The 22,667-nt window shown below is 44.7% G+C and overlaps 2 protein-coding genes across 3 annotated transcripts in view; both read left to right on the plus strand.

The window, feature by feature from the left end:
- ADAM9 (ADAM metallopeptidase domain 9) overlaps nucleotides 1–15,858 on the plus strand; it is a 28,983-nt gene extending 13,125 nt beyond the window's left edge. Inside the window, exons 6-23 of one of the 2 annotated variants that reach the window (XM_040538278.1) lie at nucleotides 723–912; nucleotides 1,689–1,754; nucleotides 2,230–2,301; nucleotides 2,938–3,107; nucleotides 4,319–4,400; nucleotides 4,902–5,035; nucleotides 5,202–5,373; nucleotides 5,495–5,587; nucleotides 5,838–6,033; nucleotides 6,525–6,630; nucleotides 7,397–7,580; nucleotides 8,255–8,335; nucleotides 9,612–9,717; nucleotides 10,301–10,402; nucleotides 11,328–11,466; nucleotides 11,957–12,059; nucleotides 12,687–12,814; nucleotides 13,628–15,858. In XM_040538278.1, coding sequence (XP_040394212.1) covers nucleotides 723–912; nucleotides 1,689–1,754; nucleotides 2,230–2,301; nucleotides 2,938–3,107; nucleotides 4,319–4,400; nucleotides 4,902–5,035; nucleotides 5,202–5,373; nucleotides 5,495–5,587; nucleotides 5,838–6,033; nucleotides 6,525–6,630; nucleotides 7,397–7,580; nucleotides 8,255–8,335; nucleotides 9,612–9,717; nucleotides 10,301–10,402; nucleotides 11,328–11,466; nucleotides 11,957–12,059; nucleotides 12,687–12,814; nucleotides 13,628–13,742 — 2,239 coding nt within the window. In that variant the 3' untranslated portion in view covers nucleotides 13,743–15,858. The remainder of the gene's footprint in view (nucleotides 1–722; nucleotides 913–1,688; nucleotides 1,755–2,229; nucleotides 2,302–2,937; nucleotides 3,108–4,318; nucleotides 4,401–4,901; nucleotides 5,036–5,201; nucleotides 5,374–5,494; nucleotides 5,588–5,837; nucleotides 6,034–6,524; nucleotides 6,631–7,396; nucleotides 7,581–8,254; nucleotides 8,336–9,611; nucleotides 9,718–10,300; nucleotides 10,403–11,327; nucleotides 11,467–11,956; nucleotides 12,060–12,686; nucleotides 12,815–13,627) is intronic. The other variant, XM_040538279.1, reaches the window with a different exon arrangement.
- A 107-nt stretch (nucleotides 15,859–15,965) lies between these two features.
- On the plus strand, nucleotides 15,966–22,433 carry LOC121060376 (disintegrin and metalloproteinase domain-containing protein 32-like; the record flags this gene model as incomplete). Its single annotated transcript, XM_040538093.1, has 18 exons — nucleotides 15,966–16,031; nucleotides 16,149–16,213; nucleotides 16,491–16,552; nucleotides 16,878–16,956; nucleotides 17,101–17,177; nucleotides 17,281–17,467; nucleotides 17,842–17,907; nucleotides 18,157–18,228; nucleotides 18,797–18,963; nucleotides 19,107–19,188; nucleotides 19,292–19,428; nucleotides 19,545–19,731; nucleotides 20,026–20,115; nucleotides 20,441–20,639; nucleotides 21,036–21,144; nucleotides 21,461–21,644; nucleotides 21,982–22,062; nucleotides 22,272–22,433. Coding segments are annotated over exons 1-18 (2,052 nt in total), but the record flags the coding sequence as incomplete, so codon positions are not given.
- Nucleotides 22,434–22,667: the final 234 nt, after the last annotated feature.

Raw genomic sequence — 22,667 nt, forward strand, 5'->3', positions numbered from 1 at the left:
TGCAGTTGTCACTTGAGGCTCACGGCTCACTGAACCTGAAACAAAAATTCTTCCTGTTTTTAAATACTGTTCAGCCAGATGGGAATTCATTGACTGGGGCTGAGCTGCAATAGTGTATATCTTTATGTAGTCTTTCTGCAGTCTTGTTTGTTCAGGTAGAGTTAACAGATATTTCCACCAGCTTTAAATAAGTTAATGCAATTCTGTATCAGAGTACAGAAAGCCATTTGTTGACACAATTTTTGGCTTATTTGAATTGATGGTCATTGTGAAGAACCATACTCGGTGCAAAAGTGTAAAGTGGAATACCATTCTGCAAATTTTATAGAATTGCACTTTAGCTTATGCACTTCGAATGTGATTGAAAATTCTTTTTGTGTTGGGCTAATTTACATACCTTTTGGGACTTCAGTTCGATGCAGCAGCATGTCAGACACAAAAGTGGCGATAATAATGGAGCTACGTTTTTTCTGCATGTGATTTAATTTCTCAGGCGTTGCAAACTGATGAAAATGTTTAATTTGCTGTATTTGTGAAGGCCTTTTCCAGTGAAAGGCTGTGTTCAGCCTTTAAGTGAAGCGTGCTGTTTTGCAAGGACAAAGAGGACAGAGATATAGTCACTCCTTTAGTTACCAAAGAATAACTTTTTTTTTTCACTGTAAAAATCTGCATAGCTATTCTGTGTTTAATGCAAGAACTTCTTGCACGCTACTATATTTTAGGGGTTTGGTGACCATAGGGAACATCACCTATGGGATTGATCCCATGGATTCGTCCTCTGGCTCCAAACACATTTTATACCCATTGGATAATGTGAAGAAAGAGCCCACAATGTGCGGAGTAACCACCGAAGGCCATGAAAGGGAACGTGCAGGGGAAAATCACCATCCCAGTATGACTCAGCTGCTGCGAGTAAGTGCACCACTGTTTTCTCCATAGTCCCCTATAATGGGTTTTGTGAATGTTCAGCTAAGAATATGGAAGCAGCTTATTGGATTTCCTGGGGTTTAGCTCATACCTAAAGGTTTCTGATCCAGAGGGTTTTCTACTCTGCTGGAAAATGCAATTGTCTCAACAAAGCAGTTGCAATTTTCTTCTGCTTCTCCACACAGCAGTGAGAGTTCAGTGGCTAGCTAGGTTATTCATTGACAGAGCTTTCAGGGACTTTTAAGGGCAGGAACAGTACCATCATTGGAGAGGCTCATTATCAAAGTATTGCATCATAAGCCAGCAGAATATTGTGTTCAGTCCATTCTCCGAACCATCAGTATAACAGTTAGGTGTGAATGTCCCCCTTGCTGTTTAAAGACTGGCTATATGGGAACACAGTTGCAGGAAAAGCAGGAGTATCAAACGTACTAAGAGGCTGCAGCATTTGGTTGTTAGTATATTTCTGCTCCTTTATAAAAATGCATACTGTCTTTCCAAAGAAACCTGTGTGAAAAGTAAAAAGGTTCCCTGCTTAGGAAACACTGTAAGTCCTTGTATAGCTCAATTTTAGTGTAAAACGCTGTAGAGAAATTGTCATTGCTTTAGATTGCACTTCTTGGTTTTGGCTAGTTTTCAACTTGGCAGAGTGTCTCTTAAACTACTAGTTGTGTCAAGTGAGATATGACAATATAATATTTCTTGTTGTTACTTACACCTGAATTAATGAACTTGAAATTATCCAAAACCTTTTTCCCCAGAGAAAAAGAGCCGTCCTACATCAAACAAGATATGTGGAGCTATTCATAGTCGTGGATAAAGAAAAGGTAGGGATTGTGTATTGCTTTCTCTTCCTTCTCCCAAGGAGATGACTTGAAAAGCCCTCAGTCTCCGTTATTCCCGAATGGGCTGTTGAAAGACAATGACACTTTAGACAAGGTTATGCAAAAACGTTAACGTATAACTGAATAAACGTGTCCGATGTGATACTCCTCAAGAAAACAGTAAACTCTCAGACATGGAGAGTTTCTATCAGCAAAGGAATTAATAATGGAAGGAAAACACATGGCAAAAACTGTCTTTCCTGTCTTCTCTTGGATATTGAACAGCTCAGTAACAGCAATGAAGATGCTGTTTTCTTGATGATCATCTTGATAAGCAGGGGTTCAACTTTGTGTCTTTTAAGCAGGAGATTGGGAGCCTGGCAAGAATGATTTTTGTTATTAGTCTTAAAATGTTCTATTCATTTTTCTGAGTTTTTTCTTTATCTTCTTTTCATGACCAAGTTTATTTATCTTGCAGTTTGAAGATTTTGGGAAAAGTGAAACAGAAGTAAGAGAACACATGGTGCAACTGGCAAACTTCCTTGATAGTGTAAGTTACAGACACGCTGACCTTAAGTAGGAATGACAGCATATGCAACAGCCTTTCAGCTGTGTTTACGTTTATAAACTTCCACCTTGGAGTTTGTTCTCTTACCACTTTGGAGAGAATGAAATAAAGGTTTTTGTCAAGCTAGGAACTAAACCTGTTCCGATGGGTCATCACTATGAAAGCTTTTTTCCTCCCCTAAATTCATCTGCAGTTATACTTGAGATTTAACTTAGGGAACTGTTGTAACCTGTGACACACAGTGACAGGACAGATTATTGCTGTCTTTGTGTATGTAACCTTTAGGTTAGAGGAAAAAGCATGTCTTTCAACTTGACTATTTCAGATGATGTTATTTGTCAGGATTTAGACTACTTTTTATTTGTGTCTTGGATTTCCTTGTAGTATGGCCAGTGTGGCATTTAAGCGTTGATTCTGTAGCTAATTAAAATTTAACTTACCGGGATAATGCATCCTGGTGATATGAATGGTGTACTGAATTAAAAAAAAAAAAAAGTGGAAAAAATATGGGGGGAAAAAGTAGGTTCTCACAGTAGGATACATAACACAAAACCACTTGTTCTTATCTGAAGGTCTTCAGAAATATTTCTCCTTTTTATTTTATATTTTCTTCCCCAGATGTACGTAATGTTGAACATCCGCATTGTACTGGTTGGCCTGGAGATCTGGAAGTACGAAAACATCATTAGTACAGACGGAGGTGCTGGTGATGTGCTGGCAAATTTTGTACAGTGGCGAGAGAAGAATCTTGTTTTGCGACGGAGACATGACAGTGCCCAGTTTGTTCTGTGAGTTGAGGTTCCCTTCCCTTTGACTTTTAAGAAGCTTATTCTATTCCTGTCGGCTTAGCTCTGCTCTAGTATCAAAAGTAGCTGTCTTTTGGCAGAGTACTGAATGCAATCTGCTGTGTTTTATGGGAAAACACTCCAAGTCAACTTAAGGATTTTAACGTTTCTGTGGACCTTGAACTCAGTGTCCTCTCTGACAGATACATTTCTAAATTTATTTTCTTGTCCCACATCTCCTGCAATGTTTTATTTTTGTATTGTGTAAAGCTTGTAATCAGATAATCCTTTGTCAGGATTGCACACTGTTTAGACTTGTAGGACTTTTTTGCTTGGAAGTGAGTATAAGCCTGGTGCTGAGCATTGCATCCGCACGGAGTAAAAGCTGTTTCTGCAGTTGGTATCCAGAAACCAGCTGCGCAGTTCGAGCTTTGCCGTGTGACATTAATCTGTCCATTCCTGCTGCCTGAAGCAAGCACCGAATTTGCAGGACGCGTGCCCCCGTGCACTTCCTGCCCCTGCAGATAGCACAGTACTTAGGAAGTCACTACCCAAAGTACAAGGGAGGGCAGAGGCGAGAGCACTGCTTTGCACAGGGGCAGCTGCCCAATCTGCCCTTGCACAAAGCAGTAGCACCCCTTCCTGCAGGGCAGCAGGAGCTCAGAGCCTCTTCTCCTCTGAGGCAGAGCACTGCTGGTCAGGTTATGAGGGCAAGATGGCTGAAAAAAATGCTTTTAAAAATCGTTTTGTATGAAGTAAAATGTGGTCCGTTGCAATTAAGCTTTAAGATCTATGTAGAAACAAACTAAGATAGTAATGAAAAGGAAGTCAGCAAGGAAAGGAACCTATGTTTGGCAATAGTAGAAAGGCAGTTAATGGCCAATTTAAACACATGATTTTAAGGGTGGAGAACTTAGCTTTTCATGTTCAGAAGGAATATGTGGGAGAGGCTGACTCTCTGCAATCTCTTAATTTAAAAGAAAAAAAATGAACAGAAAGGTAAAGCTGAAGTAGTACCTTTATACCCAAAATAATTAGTAGCTCTTGTAGCAGTGTTCTTCCCATTTGCTAGCATATGAGAGCTGAAAAGCCAGTGTTTTGTGCCCAGAAGCTACTGAGTGGCTGTATGGATGGGCTGTATTGTTAACAGATGGTATTGTGTTGTCTGTATGGTTGGGAAGATTATCTTTCTCTTTTTCTCTCACTGACTGTAGGAAGAAGGGATTTGGTGGCACTGCTGGAATGGCCTATGTTGGAACAGTGTGCTCCAAGAGCCACGCAGGAGGCATTAATGTGGTGAGATATCTTTAGTAATGCTGTGAGTATGAACAAGATAAAATAAATAAATTGCACTCCACAAGTCTTCCTGGAAGTGCAGAATCTTTAACACCACAGCTGAAGTGGTTTAATGGGGGCTTTCATGTGGTCACTGTTTCTGGCAATTCCTTGAAGAGTTGTGACCCAGGTATCTACTGTCTTCTGCATCCTCTGATTAGCCTTCCCTCTCCTCAGCATGCAGTGCTCATGAGGAAGGGACAGGATTTCTCTGCTGATGTTTTCAGCACCCATGTTGTAGAAGTATGTGGGAGCTATGAGCATTCATCTCAAATCTGTCCCCTGTTGGTGTCTGCTTGACATCTGCAGCTGTGCCATTTTGCAGAACAGTGCTGGTTGGTTGCCCTCTTGTGTGAAATTACAGAGCGTTAATGAGCTGCATTGACTTTTTGGCACATAAGTAAGCACTGACTTTCTCAATATCAAGTGTCCGCTAACTTTCTTTGTTTTGCTCTTGTGCAGTTTGGAAAAATCAGTATACAGATGTTTGCATCGATTATGGCTCACGAACTGGGACATAACCTGGGGATGAACCATGATGATGAAAGAGTCTGTCACTGTGGAGCAAGCAGTTGCATTATGAGCTCTGGGGCATCGTAAGTAACTGAGGAAAGGGGAGGCGATTCCAAACTGTCAAAACTCCCTGTGTATATGCTTAGTTCTTACAAGTCACAGGAAAGCAAGTATCATGCTTGTTCTACAACCTGAGGGAGTGCTTGTGGATTGACGTGGTGTAAAGATATGCTCGTGTTCTCTGTACAGGGGATCAAGGAACTTCAGCAGCTGCAGTGCAGAAGACTTCGAGAAGCTAACTCTCAACAAAGGTGGAAGCTGCCTGCTCAACGTTCCCAAGCCTGATGAAACCTATAGCGTCCCATACTGTGGGAACAGGCTGGTAGATGTAGGGGAGGAGTGTGACTGTGGTTCGCCAAAGGTTAGGAGCTTGCATGTCTTACAAATGCTGCCTGGGTAGCCTTGCATGCCCCTCACTGGAGAGCAGCCTGTGACTGGCTGAGGGTGTGATTTCCTGACATTCACAGAACTTCTGTTTTCAGGAATGTGAAAGCGATCCTTGCTGTGAACCAGGTACTTGTAGGCTCCGATCCGGTGCTGCATGCGCTTACGGTGACTGCTGTAAAAACTGCCAGGTAAGAGACTGAGATGTATTATTTGGAAGTGTTCTTCAGTGGGTTTAGAAAAGGAGTGTAGACTTAGCCAGTGCATCTGTGAGATGAGCAGCACACTCTGTACTGGGAATTGTCCTGCACGTTTATAGCACCCCCAGAGGGCTGCAGATCAATGCCCTTTTTGTTGGGAGCACACAGTGGGTTGGGTGCATCATTCGCTGCTGTGAGGTTTATATTTTCTGATAGTTTTCCCCCCCAACTCTCTTTTTAGCTCCTTCCTGGAGGAACTGAGTGTCGGGCAAGTAACAATGAGTGTGACCTACCAGAGTACTGCAACGGCACATCCCAATTCTGCCAGCCAGACTTCACTGTTCAGAATGGTCACCCGTGCCACAATGAGGAAGCCTACTGTTACAATGGTGTTTGCCAGTACTACGATGCACAGTGTCAGGATATCTTTGGCTCAAGTGAGAGAGAGCACAATATTACAGTTTTTCTAGGAGATGTAGTTAAAAGAAAACACTGAGCTTATTTAAATGTTTCATTGCTTTCCTGTAACAATGACCAGATGGCTTTGGCAAAGGATTTGTAATGGTGGTATTTATGGCTTTACCTTCGCACATTTTTTCTTTGTTACAATTAGTGCTGTGCTGGTGATTTGAGTAGTAGTTTTCTGAGCATTCCTATTACAATGTGGCTTCTGGTTTATAGGACTTGAAATAACATCCAGTCAATTATGCCATTTGATAAGTGACTTTTTTTTTTTAACTTGGAACCTTGTGGTGCTGACATTTTCACTCTATCGTTTTGGTCAAGCTCTTGAGCTATCTGTGTTGCATGGAAAGCATTAGGCATAGCAGGGTAGTTGGTTTGGGGAATGGAAACATGATGATGTGAGATGTTTCTGTCTCTATTTAACCTGGTTCCTCTGTCTGGCGGAATGGGCTGTTTTTTTCAGAAGCCAAAGCTGCCCCGAACATTTGTTTTGCTGAAGTGAACTCCAAGGGTGATAGATTTGGCAATTGTGGTTTCCATGGCCATGACTACAAGAAATGTTCCAGCTGGTGAGTTGAGCCTGACACATCAAGAAATTCCTAAATGTATCATTGAGAATCTTTATTTTGGTGCCACAGTATTAACTTGGGGTTTTACAGCAGGCTCACTGTGGGAGGGAGACATTATGCCATAATCTAACCTTATCAGCAATGCATGCATCACTCAGTAACCACAGGGAGGTGGCTTAGAAAAGGTCTGAAAAAGATCTGAAACTTCTGAAGCTGTTAGTAGCACTTAACTAACTCACAGCCCCCACCCCTGCATTCATAAGCTTTGCTGGCTTTTGTTTTAGATTGTCTGGCTTTTAACTCTTGCCCTTAATAGTTGAAATGGGTTTGAATATTCAGGCAATTCTTCTGTAGCTGGGTTTTGAAGCTTTTGTGCTTGTGCTGCAATTCCTATGCTTGCAATGTTCTGTTGCCTCAGGGTGTCTTTGTGTCATGCACTCAGACTTGGGGCTATGGCAGGGAGAGTTTGTTCTACATCTGCCATCATTGATTGTTCTTATCCTGAAGTCTTTACATACAGCAAAAAGAATAGGAAATGGTCATGTTTTCTTTTATGTAAAGATCCTGGCAGCTTGCAGAAAGAATGGGTAAATCCATACTCTTCCAGCACTGAAATGAGGCCCAGCTCAATTCTGTTTGGCAGGTTGCCTCAATTTTATTTTCAAGTAGCGTCTTCCAGTAGAAAGAAAAGGTCATATCTGCTTTTAGTTGTCTTCTCAGAATAAATTAGTGTCATCATTACAGCATTTGTATGTTGATGTTGTAGGAATGCCATGTGTGGCAAGCTGCAATGTGAAAATGTGAAAACTATGCCTGTTTTTGGAATTAAGCCTGCCATTATCCAAACTCCCATTAGAGGCACCACGTGCTGGGGTGTAGATTTCCAGCTAGGCTCTGATGTCCCTGATCCAGGAATGGTGAATGAAGGCACCAAATGTGGTACTGGAAAGGTAATTAACAAGTCCAAAGTGACTACTAGTAATTTGGGGTTTTAATGTGAATAAAACTTTCAGCTGCATTGTTTCATGGGTACATATGGCCACTATTCTTTTGGGAGGGGTTCACATAGTTAATGCAGAACTGAGTAAGTCGTTATGTACACATACTGCTTAGTATTGCAGTGCATGTCCAGAAAAAAAAAATCTAAAACCCCTCTCATTTGTAGAGGAAGCAAAAGAAAACAAGTATTTTAAGAGTCAGAATCCTTCCTCCATCAGTGAGCAGGAAGAACTAGGCTTGCACAAATGCCTCTAAGAAATTTTTCAATTAAAATCGACCTAAACTAAATAGACTTGAGAAGCTTAGCACCAGTAGAGGAATGTGCATTCCACATACGCGTACTGCACACTGCTAATCCTTTACATTCAGACAAAAGCCTTCAAGTGACAATTCAGACCCCATACTGAGAAACCTTTTGTAGAGATGTTCCTGTGGAGTTAAGGTTTAGCACACAAGAGTCCGAGACTTGCTTTGCGGTCCATGAGAACAGAGTGCCTTGAAAGCCATGTGCAGTAGAGCTATCGGAGGTAAAGCAGGCAGCCTGGGGAGCAAGGAGTAGGAAGAAGGGGTAGGTCAGTGAAAAGCCATCACGCTTCACTTGTGTGCATCTCTTTAACTCCCCTAGATCTGTAGGCATTTCCAGTGTGTGAGTGCCTCTGTCCTGAACTATGACTGTGATGTAGAAAGGCAGTGTCACGGGCATGGGGTAAGTAGTGCAGGAGCCTCTGCTCCTACAAATAGTCCACTTAGAATGGATGCTAAGACTGTAAGTTTTGATATAACTAGCAGTGTTTCTGTACAAGGCTGTCTGACATCTTTGTTATGAGTTATGAGAACGCTGGATTTTTAGAGCCAATGACCATGCAAATATTTAAACTGACTGTTCTTATTGCCAAAGGTCACAGTTTGAAAAAGGTACACTGTAACTGTGATCACTTAATAGCGTTTATATGCTAGTCTTCTTTTCACCTTGGAAGTCTCTTACCCTTCTCTGTTTAAGGACTAACTAATGAGGAATAAAGTAATCACAACGCTAGGTGTAGTGATTAAAAATACCACTTGGGGTTCTTGAGGGTGAGTTTTCCTATTAACAGCTGCTTTTTAGTGTTGTCAATGAGAAAAGTGCCTTTAACGGTCCACAAAAATTGTACCAAAATTGTGTAAGTCGTGCAAGTTTCAAATTGATGAATAGTAACTTTTTTTGTTTGTTTAACTTTGATAAAACTCTCTCTAAAATGTCTCTGGTCAAGACAGTGTATAACAGTATCAAAATATATATATATATATATATATATATATGTGAAAGCTTTTAAGGTAATAATTTGTTTGCTGGGCAGGAGTAATTCCCAGTTCCAGGATTGCTAATGTAATTTGAAACTGCATCTCACAAAAAAAGGGCAGTTGGGACAGCTAATCTTTGGAAGCTCATCCTGAACAATGCTGTGCTTGCTCAATCATGTGAAATCTTGAAGACACGTGGCCTGGCCTGGCCTGGCCAAAGACTATCTAGAATTGACCTGGGAATTACTGGTTAAAGTTCTCCAGGATGAGTGATGTGGAAGGGATGGAATAGACAGTCACGGCTACAGCATGCTGCTTTTAAAAATACTGAAACATAAGTTACCAATTTTTTTATGCAGACCTTTGCAAAATGAGTATTCAACTGAATATTAAAATGCCTATCACAGTGAGTTTTCAAAACAATTTGTGTTATTCCAGCAACTCTGTCACTGTGTATGTATAATGATAACCTTTTGCTCTGTATCCTAGGAGGAGAAATTCCTGAGTGCAGTTAGTAGTTTTTCATGTAACTTTCTTTTAAAATTTCCAAATAGGCTGTAGCAGTTGAAGACACCTTGCTGTCTTTGTGTTCTCACTATTCTTAGCCAGAAGATATTTTCTCTGGGGACATGGAGTAATAGATGGCTTCTTCCTCTGTTTTGATTTTTATTTATTTGTGTATGTGTTTTATTTAAATATAGGTGTGCAATAACAACAGGAATTGTCACTGTGAAGCAGGCTGGGCCCCTCCTTACTGTGAGACTAAAGGCTACGGAGGAAGTCTTGACAGTGGACCTCCTTACAACGGCAAGTAGTGTGAAGGCAACTCTGGAGCTGTGGGCCTGTCTTGCTAGGGGTGATGCTGGGCTGTGTGCAGAATGCCTGACTGCTTTGAAGCAGCTAAATTCTGGTGTCAAGTGCTGGTGGTTGGCTGTTTACCAGGTTTCATTTGCAGCCAATAGGTTTCATTTGCGAGCAATACTAGTTAGGGTTTTGAGCTCAAGGTGTTGCCTGCCTTTCTTGTGGGATGCTGGAGATCTTCAAAGAAACTGGTCTGTTTTAACTGTCTTCAGCTGATTTCTGCCAACTTGGACCAAAATCATCTTGGACTTCTCTGTATCTAAGCTGGGAAAATGGCCCTTTCTAATTTTAGATCCAAAGAAAACATGAAATTTGGCTGAGGATGCAGGTTCAAATTCATGGATGTGAACCTGCATCTCCACAAGGGCGTGCTCCTTCTAGCAGTGACGGCAGAGATGAGTAGCTGCCCTGTTCTAGTATCTGCAGGTAGCTGCATGTGCACCTGCAAGACTAACATCTGGCCTAGGTGGGCTAGGGCAATGCATGTTGACAAGTCACTATTTTATTAACGTTTGTTATTTAAGTGCAGACAGCATGCTTCGTTTGGTAGTAAATGCAAATGTAGTCCCTGCCCCAAGCATCTTACGGTATAGAAGAGGGGTACACGATACAGAAACGGGGAGATACAGAGGTTTGTGGCACTATATTGTTTGTAGATTTTCAGTTTACCTTTTCTTTTTTTTTGTTGGAGGGAAGAAATGGGTTGGGGAGGGAATTTTGTGGTTATTTCATGTAATTTTTCCTCCAGGAAGAGGTACTGGGTCAACATTTGACATAGCAAGAAGATATATCTATGCATGTAGAAGATATATCTATCTGTTTGCACGGGAAGAGTGGGGTAGTGGAGCACAATTCATGTACATGAAAGAGCAAACTGAAAGGCTGTAAAGCTGACTTTTTTCACTGACAGTTTGAAGATGAAAGAGGAAGCAAAATTCAAGCTTTAAGCTGGAGAAAACTTGCAGTGCCCTTGTGGAATGTATAAAGAAGGGATTGATACAGTCCCTGTATGAACTGGAAGAATGATCTTGAAGACCATTTTTAATAAGATGGTAGAGGTTTTTGAGGGAAGCTAGATCCTGTGTTAAGGTAATAACAGACTGGAGAATCACATCACAGCCTGTTGTGGAGAAATTTGCCATATATAAAAATGCAGAGATTGCTAAGAACCTGAGCTCTTTGTGTACAGCAAACAATGGTAGGATTGGATCAAAGGGAGGAAGTTCTGTTTTCCTATCTTTCAGATGAGCTCATAAAATGTTCACAGCGATGGAGTGGAAGAAATTAGGTATTAATTTTGTAATGCAATATGCTGTTATAGCCCAGCATATCATGAAGTATATGTTTTTTTTTCATCTGTGACCAGAGAATTGCTGAAAAAAGATGATCAGAAAAGAGAATATTTGGGCATATTGCAGTCTTAATAGTTTCTTTAGGTTTTTCTTCCATGAAGAATGGAGGGTAGTTGAAAAAACCAATCCTGCTAAATGCTGCAATGCATTGAGAGGTGGTAATGCTATATACTTTTTTCCTCTTCATCCTTTTGTCCCTATCAGACAAAGACACCTCATTGAGGAATGGGCTACTGGTATTTTTTTTCCTGGTCCTACCACTCCTTATAGCTGCTGCTCTGGCATTTGCAAGGAGAGACAGGCTGAAACGATGGTTTAGAAGGTTAATGTCACGCTGTCATTCGTAAGTATATTCTCCTCCTTACCTTCTCTTCTGCCCTTTTGAAGTAGTCCATAGACATTTCTTTACACAAGCCAATACCAACATATGTAGGCATATTCCAGTCCCAAGGTGGTCAAGCAAAGACTGCTGCATCAGGTGTCACGTGTAGCTTGCCCTTGGCAATGACACGAAAGATTGATGTTTTTCTGTTCCCACAATATGTTTTTTTTCTTTTTACCATTATGTTTGTTGCAATGTTTTTGGTAATAGTTTTTTTGGTTTGTTTTTTTTTTTTTGGTTCTTATGTTTAGTACAGAGGCAAAGCAAAGCTGTCATAATCCTAAACAGAAAAAAGGTTATGTTGTTTCTTAGATGTGTGGCTGTCCTCCTGATGTTTGATATTTGCTAAGATACAGTAAATCCATCTAGCAAGAAGCACTTGTATTCGTAGCCTACTTGGTCATTCTAACAAGTTTATATGCTCACACGGTTTATATCACTTGCATTTCAGGTCACTTCAGTCACCACCTCCTAGAACAGAAACAGAACCAAGAGACTACCAACCCAGAGGCTTTTCACATGGCATGCCTTATTCTTCAAGAAGTGTACCCATGGTAGGGATGGTCCACTTTCCATTACTTTATTTGTTATTTGTCTCTAAAGTAACAGATGAGGACAGTTTTTTATTATTTTTGCACTAACAGAAGCATCAAAGCTATTTTATTTTTTCATTTCTGTAATCATGTTTTCTCTGTGCTAAGAAGGGAGTAGAAGTATTATTGCCTACAAGCAGTGGAAAAGCTCCTCTGTTCTCCCCTATTCAAGCACTATGGGTTTCTCTTATGGATTGTTTTGGCTTGGTGGGCAGTTTACCTGCTCTGCTACCCCCTCATCCTTACACTGGAAGCACTCATCCCACCTGGGGAGTGGAGCATTCCTTCCCACCTCCTTGGCCCCACTCCTTTGCAGACCTGTTCTGTCTCTGGGTGCAATAACCAGTCAAAGCACTGCTGCTAAACAAACCAAACACTAGTCAAGATCAGCCCTTCTATTTTTTCCAGAAAGCAGTACTCTTCAGAATGCTGTCGCTTCTTTCTACTGAGCTTCTTGGAAGGAAAGAGTAACTCTGACATCTCCAGATCTGTTTGCAAGAGGTCTTAAATGTCAACTAAATAATGAAACAAATACTTCAATTTCCGAACTGTAACTCTGTGACTGTTCTTGTAATGTTTCCTTCATAGGATATGGAACCAAATACCTTCCCTGTGCCATCTTACCCAGTTAACCAGCATCCTCAGCAGGCTTACCACCAGTCCTACTACCCGTCTCCACAATACCAGGCACCACAGCCACAGAAGCTGCCAACAAGGTTGGTTTGAGTTATTGCAAATACATCAGCACAATTGGTAGTAGTTATAGCTTGTCATTGCCTTCGTCTGTGTGTTAGGGTATTTCATCATGTGTTATATGCATGCAGAACAGACCTATTATTGAAAAAATTTTCTCATTCATTTCATGCTTCAGAACTAAAGCGCTGTTACCCATAGCATTCATTTTACACATTGTCAGAGCTACATTTTGATTAACAGGTTTCAGAATGCTTTTCTGGGGCTAGATTAGCCCTGAATGCAGGTGAAGAAAATGCCTCTCAGAGACCATAGTTTAAAAGGAAATTACTCAAAAATCTGGCATCTCTCTGATTCGTGAACGTTGTCGCCAAGTACAGGATCATTTCTTAATTAACTTTGAATAGTTTTTCCTTTATTTTTCATTTTACTTTTGAATTGTATTTCTAAGGTCTTAATGCCTGTGCTGTAAAATATACTTATCCAGTAAGTACAATGCATCAAGAGAGGGAGTATTTTAAAATAGCTTGTGTTGGTGAGAAACTTGTGGGGGTCTTTAAACTGTTTTGGGAAAAATTGTTAATTGAAACTGTAGGAAGGAATACAGGCTAAAAGAAATACAAACTCAGAGAAGAGTTTGACCATGAGATGTTTGAAATGAGCCTTAGCTCTGGGAGCTGGGTGTGCTAGAGGCAGTGTAGCTGGAAAGGGGGCAGCCTCTGCCATCAGCTTGGGGCACACTTGTGCAAAGCAAGAGGAAGAAGGGGCAGCTTTACTATGTGTGTTTTTAGATGTAGCCATCTGAACTCACAACAGCTTCTCTGTCCCCATTGTAGGCCACCTCCTCCGCAACAGAAATGTGTACCTCAGGGACCTCTTCCATCACAGCAAAAATGTTTACCTCAGGGACATTATTTTCCTTCTCGACCAGCACCTTTGCCTCCCAAATAGCTTTTGGCCTCTCTGAGGCCTTCACGTGAGCTGACCTGTTCGCTGAAGCAAAGCTGAAATTGCATTTATCCGTCTTGCATCGAGTGGCCCATGGTAATCCCAGAAAGCCTCCCTTCTGCAGCCTTGAATAAGGCAAATGAGATATTGAAGCAAGGAATGTAAAACTTTAAACTAAATACCTCTACCAAAGCTACAAGAACTGAAAACATCAAACCTGTTCTTAGATCTGTCTGAGTATTGTGGCTTTGTAAACTGCAGCAGGGCTGCCCAGCTGGAAGTGGAGCAGTCTGCAGTTAGTTAATCTTTAAAGTACAGCACTTAGGAGTTGCTTTTCGTTTCCCCATTTCTGTGATGAGCCCTAATAATGAAATTATTTGTTGTCATATTTCCAAATGTACAGTGAAGAATTAAAGTAACCCATACTAGTATCAAATCAAGGAAATCTGGCCGATTAATTTAAAACTTATTTTGCACGGACTGGAAACTGCTACCCATTTACACATAAATGGCACAGGCGGAATAAGGTATCAGTGTACTTTATCAGAGGAAGATAAATATATTGTAAACATGTTTATGCATGTATATATGTTTATTGATGTGTAATAATGCACTTAAATTCTTAATTTCATGCTGACTGACACTAAGCTGTACTATATGAACATTAAGTTTAATTTAATGTTTTTAAATTAGTAATTGTGAATTGCTAAATGAGAATCCTGCACTAACTTCCACTAATACCATGAATGGGCAAGGAAAAAAAAGGTACGAAAAGACATGGCCATATTTTGTTTTTAAAAAAACGGAGTATTCTTAGGTTTTAAATTGGGTCTAAAGACTACAAAGGAGTCCCTGCAGAACACCGAGAAGCAAAAAATATGTATCTGCTTAGACCACCTGAGCTTCTCCGTGCACTTTAGACAGGAGCCTGTTGACTAATGCAACTCTGTCACCTAATCTTCAAACCCTTTTAATGTCAGTCAGGATGCTTGTATAGGCTAACTTGCAGTACATTGGACTGCCATCAGTTTCTGCAACACTGACTAAACCAGGTTTTAATACTGCTTCTGAAAAGGAGCGTTTAGCACTTGGTGTGTGAGCAGAGGAGATCTGTTAGTTGTGATACAGTTGTGCTGTAAGTAGAAACTGAATGATGGTGGTGACGAGTAGAAGTCTATTGCACAAACTTGCAAGATCTGAAAAAAATACTGAAAAGTGTGCTTGGCTTTCTCACTTTGTGCTAGCCACTGAGTACAAACGCGCTCTGTAAAGATCCCCCATAATATTGCCAAAAAAAATCTTTTCCTTTGTATATACATATATAAATATATATATATATAGTGTTTGCATTTGCAGTAATAAAATACTTGAACTCTTGTGGTTTCCCATAAACTTAGACTAAGATTTATAACACTATTAAAATATGTAAAATGTCAGCTAAGGTATCACCAGACTTATTTGTGGGGGTCTTCTGTTTGTTCCAAGATAATCACTTCCTACTTCTTGTTGTATTCTACTCAGTTTGGGCTGTCTGTCTGTAAGTACCTAGCTTTGCTGTTTGTAAGGCGATGTCTGGCCGAGCCCCTCGAGGCAGCTCGTGACACGAGTGGCCAGGTTCACTGGGTGTGTTTGAGAGGAGGGAACCCAAGTCACAAAGTAATCCTGGAGGAAGATGTACTTAACTGTATTTAAAGCTGTATGTGTGAACTAAAACTATGCTGAAAATGGTGCCTTCTAATAGTTAAGTTTTTATACTTCAGTGTGCATGTCAGCAATACTTCCAGGGCGGAGGTCTAGGGCAATGAACGTGCAGTTTTTAGAAACAGTTCTATGGAAAGGAAATTGCTCAGATTTTAAATGTATTAAATATTGAGTATGACTACTGACTTTTTTAAAGTGTACACTCATCCCTGTCACCTGATTAGGTTTGAAGGAGCAGGAAATGTTGTACATGTCCCATTCTCATTTAAAACGTTGCACTGGGAGCAACGTCGCCTGTTTCTGTGCGCCTCCGGGACCGCGCCGCGTGCCAGTTTTGTAGTGTTTGGGTGCAATGAAAGGGCTTTTACTGAACCCCTTTGTAAGAAACGAGCAATAAAGATGCCAGTTTTGTACAAAAGCGCTCTTGTCTGCTCCTGCTTTCCTGGTACAGGAACAGTCCCCAACGGCCGCAGCGTGGGGCAGTTACTGGTGGGGCCGTTGGCAGCCGGGCTGCTGTGCGGGGCTGTTACCAGCCAGGCTGCAGCATGGGGCCGTGCCTGGTGCTGCTGGCGGCGCTGCTGGCCGCGCTGCGTGAGTCTGCCTGCGGGCACCCGTGGGCCCCCAGCATGGGCGGTAGGGCTGTGCCCGGGGCTGCGGCCGGTAATGCCTCGCACAGCGCTCTCTATCTCTTTCTCTCTCTCTCTCCAGGCTCACGAGTACTGTCACAAATCACAGTCCCACTGCAACTGCCCCCAAACACAACAGGAGAGTCGGTACTTGAGCACCCCTGTTATTTCCTAAATACATACGTGTAGGTGTGAGTGGGCATATATGCAGGAGGCCCTGATCTCCCGGCTGCAGAGGGGTGACAGGGGTGGTGAGTGCTGGCAGCTGTAACAGCGGCCACAGAGGCTCAGCCTGCCTCGTGAGGAGCATTTGCTTGTTGAGCTCCTGCAGTTGTCCTCAGCACTTGCAGACTGCCCTCTGAGCTTGCTTTTCTGCAGCCACTGTTCCTAATTCTTCCTTTCTCTGCTCTTCTGCACACACAAGGGCACGCTGTCCTACGTCCTCACGATAGAGGGGAGGCCGTACACCATTCACCTCCAGCAGCAGTAAGTGCCCTGGTGCTGCCCCGTCTGAGCACTGCTGGCTTGTGCGGTCCCACCGGAGGCCCAGCTGGCACGGGACGGTACCGGTCACCTGCAGAGGATGCGCGTTTGTGTGCCACGCACCCAAGTGCTGCGGGGCTGCAAGGGGCTGGAGCAGGGCTGGAGGGATGCTTGTGCCCATGACCGCAGGTGGCAGCGGGTTTTGGACCTGCAAGAAGCCCCAGCACCATCGGTGTGCAGTGCCTGCTGCAGGACCCAGTGCGAGCTTGAGAAGCTCTGGGTAAGACACGCTAGTTCTAGTGTTTAACTTTATGCTTTTCTTTTGCAGTCTCTTTATACCGGATGATTTTAGGATTTATATGTCTAATGAGATGGAGTCTTTGAAATCTGATTTGACCCATATCAAGGCGAGTTTGGACTGGTGTTTTTTTTTTTTTTTCTTTTAACCTGAAGTATCGCAGAGCAGAGCTGCTGCTCAGTGCATGCAGTTAAGCTGCTTGGGTGACCAGTTCTTGGGACTTTATGGCTCCCTTTGCTTTGCTGTGGTTTAGGGCGACTGCTACTACCGCGGGTACATCGAGGGCGTCCCCAGCTCGGCGGTGACTCTCAGCACCTGCTCCGGGCTCAGGTACCAGGGCCGCCTGTGCTGCCGTGCCGGTGCCCGCGGCTCCCCAGCCCTCCCCATCCCCTGCCGGGAGCCGAGGTTCCCAGCGGTGCCGTGCCCCTCGCAGGGGCTTGCTGCAGTTTGAGAATGCCAGCTATGGGATCGAGCCTCTGGTTAATTCACCCGTCTTCGAGCACTTCATTTATCAAATGAGCAACGAGAACACTGCAGGCTTCCTCTTTGCAAAGAGCCGTGCCGAGAGCGGGGCCAGGCCAGCAACGCAGGAGATGGTGCTGAAGATCGTGTACGGTGAAGTGAGCTGCCTCTGGTCTCCTGGCCAAGCTCAAGTCTGCTCGGCCTGGGAGGGGGCTGTTCCTGCGGGCACCTTTGTCCCACATGTGGTCTGGATGGGCAGCGATGAGTGGGGGATTTTAGGAAGGCAAGGGCTCGTGTTGAGCTGTCGCGTGGATCGTCGCTCTCCTGGTGCCTAATGAGAGGCATGGCTAAGCTAGAATGGCTTGTTTAAAAAGTGAGGAGTGGCTAAGTTAGAGCGGCTGCTTACCTTGTGCTAATATGAAGACAGCATCCAAGTAATGCTTTTGAACGGACACTTTGTTGTATAGCACGTTTCAGAAATAAGATTGCTAGAATGCAAAAATAAATAGCTTCACAATATTTTCTTTTTTAGCCAGCATTATCTGCAGCACGGTCTCCTAAGTACTTTGAGGTGTACACGGTTTTGGACAAAGCTTTGGTAAGTTGGTGCCAGCCGTCTTCTCCTTGTATTTGCTTGACTACTATGAACATAAGAACGGTGCCAACTTCTATGCGTTTTTGGTTTTCCATTTGAAAAGGTGTTTGTACTGTGGATTTTACAGGAAAGAAAGATTGAAAATTGGTAGTTCACATTTGCGTGACTGTATGCTGGCAATCCTTTCAACATTGTCCTGCTTTGCTGTGAGAAATAACTTGTCCATTCTTATGCGCTTGTGTTGTTTTTCAGTACAATTATATGGGCTCAGACAAGAAAGTTGCAACATGGAAGATAATCCAGATTTTCAATTTTGTCAACAATGTAAGTTTTAAAGTCCGGTTTGTATTGTAATAAAATGATGAGGGGCTGATTTTAGAAACGGTCACCTATTTCCTAGTTGCTTTTGGTTCGGGGAGGAGGCTACGTAACTGCAGTTCCAGCCCTGGCTCGTGATGCTTGGCGTTGCGATGTCAGGCACAGCCTGGCAGGAGCCGCCAGCTTCTCTGCCTCCTGGTCCAGACTCGATAAAAGGTTGGCAAAGGGTTTAACCCCAGTGGGTGAATACAAAGGTTTTGCTTTTTCTTCCCCTCCACGCTGTCCGACACACACACTTTTAAGAACTGTCCTTGGCCTGATTTGTGCGTATGATGATAAGCTACCTAACAGAAAAACTAAAACATTTTTATCAAGTTATTAGGCTTTGTTCACGTGCCTCTTGGGACATTGTTTTATTTTCGAGTTTAGTTCATTCTATTTTGTCATACAGATGTCATTCCATGACTGCCAACAGCTACTGTCCATCTTTTCCTGTCATTTGTTGCATGTACAGATGTAATTGTGCTCTGAAAGAAAGGTGTGTGAGCAGCCATCTCATCTGTCACGTTTTCAGATATTTAATCCTCTGAACGTGACCATTGTTCTGTCCTCCCTGGAGTTCTGGATAGAGGAGAATAAAATCTCGACAGCAGGGGAAGCCGATGAACTTCTGCAGAGATTTTTGGAGCGGCAGCAGTCATACCTCGCCCTGCGGTCGTATGACATCGCCTGCCTCTTTGTGTAAGACTAAAATTTCCCCAGGGACTGGTGGTGCGTGGCGGAGCTCAGCCAACCCCCGTGATGGCGGGGGCACTGGTGGGCAGTGGGGGGACCACGGGGCCAGGGGCTGCGACCTGCCGCCGGAGAGAGCTCCTGTGTTTCAGGTACCGGGACCAAGCTTCCTTTGCTGGTGCGACCGTTCCGGGCAAGGCGTGTCGGAGGGATGCTGCAGGTGCAGTGGCCGTGGTACGAGGCCTGTGGCCGGGACCGAGCTGGCACCGTGGCCCTGGGGTGGGGCTGGGTGCCTATGGGGCAGCTCCACCACCAGTGCCTGGCTCTGCCCCCCCAGTACCAGCGCAGCGTGACCCTGGAGTCGTTCTCCGTCCTCCTGGCCCAGATGCTGGCCCGCAGCTTGGGCATGAGCTACGACAACAACAGGGGCTGCCGCTGCCCCGGGCACATCTGCGTCATGGACTCGGAGGCGCTGTGAGTTCCTCGCGGCCCTTTGCGGCCTTCACCTGCCAGAGGCACAGGGCATTCTCAAACAGAACAGCGGTGGATGTGTTGGCACGTACACAAGTAGGGATAATCATTTGTTTTAGACACGTCGGCGGGGCAAAATCTTTTAGCAGCTGCAGCGTTGGAGACTTTGAGAACTTCCTCGAGCGCGACGCAGGGGACTGCCTCTTCGACAGGCCCCGCCTGGCCGGGTTGTCCTACCGGCAAGCCGCCGTCTGCGGCAACGGCGTGGTGGAGCGTGGCGAGCAGTGCGACTGCGGCTCCGCAGCGGTGAGCGCTGCAGTAGCTGTGGCTAAATGTGTGATTTCGTACTGCTTGTCCATTCGGAGCAGTGAGCCATGGAGACGCAGGGCACAGCTGAAGTAGGTGCCAGCCCAAGGACTTGTGTCTGCCGTTAGCTCCTGCGCTGGCATCGATCTGACGGCAGCTTTGCCCACTCTATCGTGCTGGCTACTGCCCGAGTATAACATTTTGGGGATAAGAAGGAAGGGGAGGACCCTGGACAGTGAAAAGCTCAGGGGGAACAAAAGTGCAGAATGATGTGGTTTTGTGATGTGTTCTCAGGCATGCTTGAAGGATAAATGCTGTACTAAAACGTGTCGGTTTAAGCCAGGAGTGAAATGTTCCTCTGGATTGTGCTGTGATGGATGTCAGGTAAGTCACGTTCTTGTAATCATCACAAGGCCATCGTAATTTTTTGGAGAAATATTGTGTTTCCATGCTTAAGGATGGGGACAAACTCTTCTGCTGTGCAATTGCAGTTCCTGGGGTGGAGCTTTCCAGCTCAGCTCCCTAAACCCCAAGGAAGGAAATTATTGGGGGAAGACTGTCATGGGATGGGGATGGGGGGGAGGGAGGGCACGCGTGGTTACCTGAGTGCCCAGCAGCAGTCCTGGCACTGGGGAGCTGTTGCAGAGGGTCCTTGCACCGATGGGTGCCTGAGGATGGAGAGAGGAACAATTTCTGCCTCTCTCACCAGTTTAAAGCGAAAAACTCGCTGTGTCGCCCTCCCGCCGACGTGCAGTGTGACCTGGCCGAGTACTGCAACGGGTCCTCCGCGTCCTGCCCCCCCGATTTCTACGTGCAGGATGGGCACGACTGCGAGCACGGCACCGGGTACTGCTACAAGGGACGCTGCCAGTCTGCTGACCTGCAGTGCCGGAGGCTCTACGGGACAGGTAGCGGGGCGGCTCTGCTGTCGCTGGCACTGCTGCCCTGCTTGAGAAGGCAGCTATGGTGCTAGCAAAGTTGGTTTGTGTCTTTGCTCTCTAAAACACCAAACTCAGGTGGGTTTCATTATGGCTTTTTATAGCCTGGTTTCTGTGGAGGTGAGGTTTTGTGGTTAGTTGTTAGACTCAGGTCTGATGGTTGGTAAGTGAACTTCATCAGCAAGCCAATTTACTATTAGCCCATTACATGCTTCTGAGGACTGATTAGAGAAAAAACCAAACATTTTCTCTAAATAGCGAAGAGCATGCGTGTTCTGCTGTGCACAGTATGAAAATTTTTAGGTACCATAATATGTTGCTTCGTGTTCCTTCAGCACTAATATTGATTATAAACTAAACTTGTAGGTTCAAAAAGTGCTCCTGTGGCATGTTATGAGGAACTCAACAGTCAGCGAGACAGATTTGGACACTGCGGGTTCCACCCCAGACAAGGCTATAGGGCCTGTACGTGGAGGTAGGTTGCAAGGGAAGGGCAGCTGCTCCCCTAAAAATGAGTATTTATTTTGGACTGTACAGAAGAGGACAGTGTCGAGACTCCAACTGACAGAAGATTTGTGAAGCAATAAATAGTTACATGTGTTTTCTCCTCATTGGTAATGGAGCGTCTCTCCTCCTAGCACAGATCATCCTTGGACTTTCCCAGTCCTGCTTATTTTTTCTTATCCTGCAGCACTCCGTACTTCTCTTGTGTGGTTTAATGGTGCTGTTGTTTCACCGTTTAGCATGTGTATGTGATACACACATACATCCCATGCAAATCAATTTTACAGGAATCTCAGATGTGGAAAGTTAATCTGCACATATCCGTATAGCACTCCATTTGCAACTGATGCTGCCGCTGTCCTTTATGTCCAAGTGCGAGAGCATTTATGTATATCTTTGGATTATTTGAATGTACCAGCGAGGCTGGATCCTCTTCTCATTCCGCCAGGTACAAAGTGTGGCTCTGGAAAGGTAAGAAAACATTTTATAGGCAACTAAGATGTCAGATAGGAATTTTAAACATTAACAAGGTTTTAGGAATACTCGCTCCTTTGCAGTGTAAGTGTAAACACTGTAAATATACACTGACATCACATTAAGTTTCTGGTGTGATATAAGCATTAGACATAACCCTAAGGTAGTAAACGTAGCTTTTCAAAAGCACCTTTATTTATTTATTTGTATATTTTTTTTAAAGAAGCGTATTTTCAATCCCGTGTGGGACACAAGGCCAATGAGCTGAAGACTCCGACGGTAAAGCAACGAACTGTTTCGTGGGTTTTTTTTTTTTTGTCGTGTGTTTTTCTAGGTGTGCATAAACAACACCTGCCATCCCCATTCAGTCCTCGGAGCTGACTGCAACAGCGAGGTGGAGTGCCACGGCCACGGCGTAAGTAGCAGCAGCACTGCTGCGGGTGTTCGGGCGTAAAGGTTTGCTGGGACTTGGGTGGGAACTGCCTGAAGACACGTTTTAGGCTGATGCTGTACGAAATCCCGGCCCTGTCAGCCGGTACCGCGAGTAACAACCCTTTCGACGTACTGGTCCTAAAACCGACTCCCGAACGAGGAGGACAGCTTTTGTCTCTCCCCTCTCCCCAGGTGTGCAACAACCAGCGGCGCTGCCGCTGCCACCCGGGCTGGAAGCCGCCCGACTGCCGCCGGAGGGGCTCCCCGCCGGGCGGCAGCGCCGACAGCGGCCTGGGGCCGGCCGAGCGCGGTGAGTCCCGCGGCCGGGCCCGGCGCCACGGCGGCTCCGCGGCCCCTCCGCCGCCGCCGCCGCCGCCGCAGCCGCGCTCCCTTCTCTCCCCGGCAGGGCCCCCGCCGCTGCGGGACGCGGCGCGGACCTGGCCGCTGCTCCCCGCCTGCCTCCTGCCGCCCGCGCTGGCCGCGGCCGCGCTGCTGCCGCTGCTCCGCCGGGAGGCGCGGGGCCGCCGCGGGGGCGGCGCGGGGTGAGCCGGGGCCGGAGCCGAGCGCGGAGCGGGGCGGGCGATAAAC

The sequence above is a fragment of the Cygnus olor genome, chromosome 27, assembly GCF_009769625.2.
Source record: "Cygnus olor isolate bCygOlo1 chromosome 27, bCygOlo1.pri.v2, whole genome shotgun sequence".
In the NCBI taxonomy this organism is placed as follows: Eukaryota; Metazoa; Chordata; class Aves; order Anseriformes; family Anatidae; genus Cygnus; species Cygnus olor.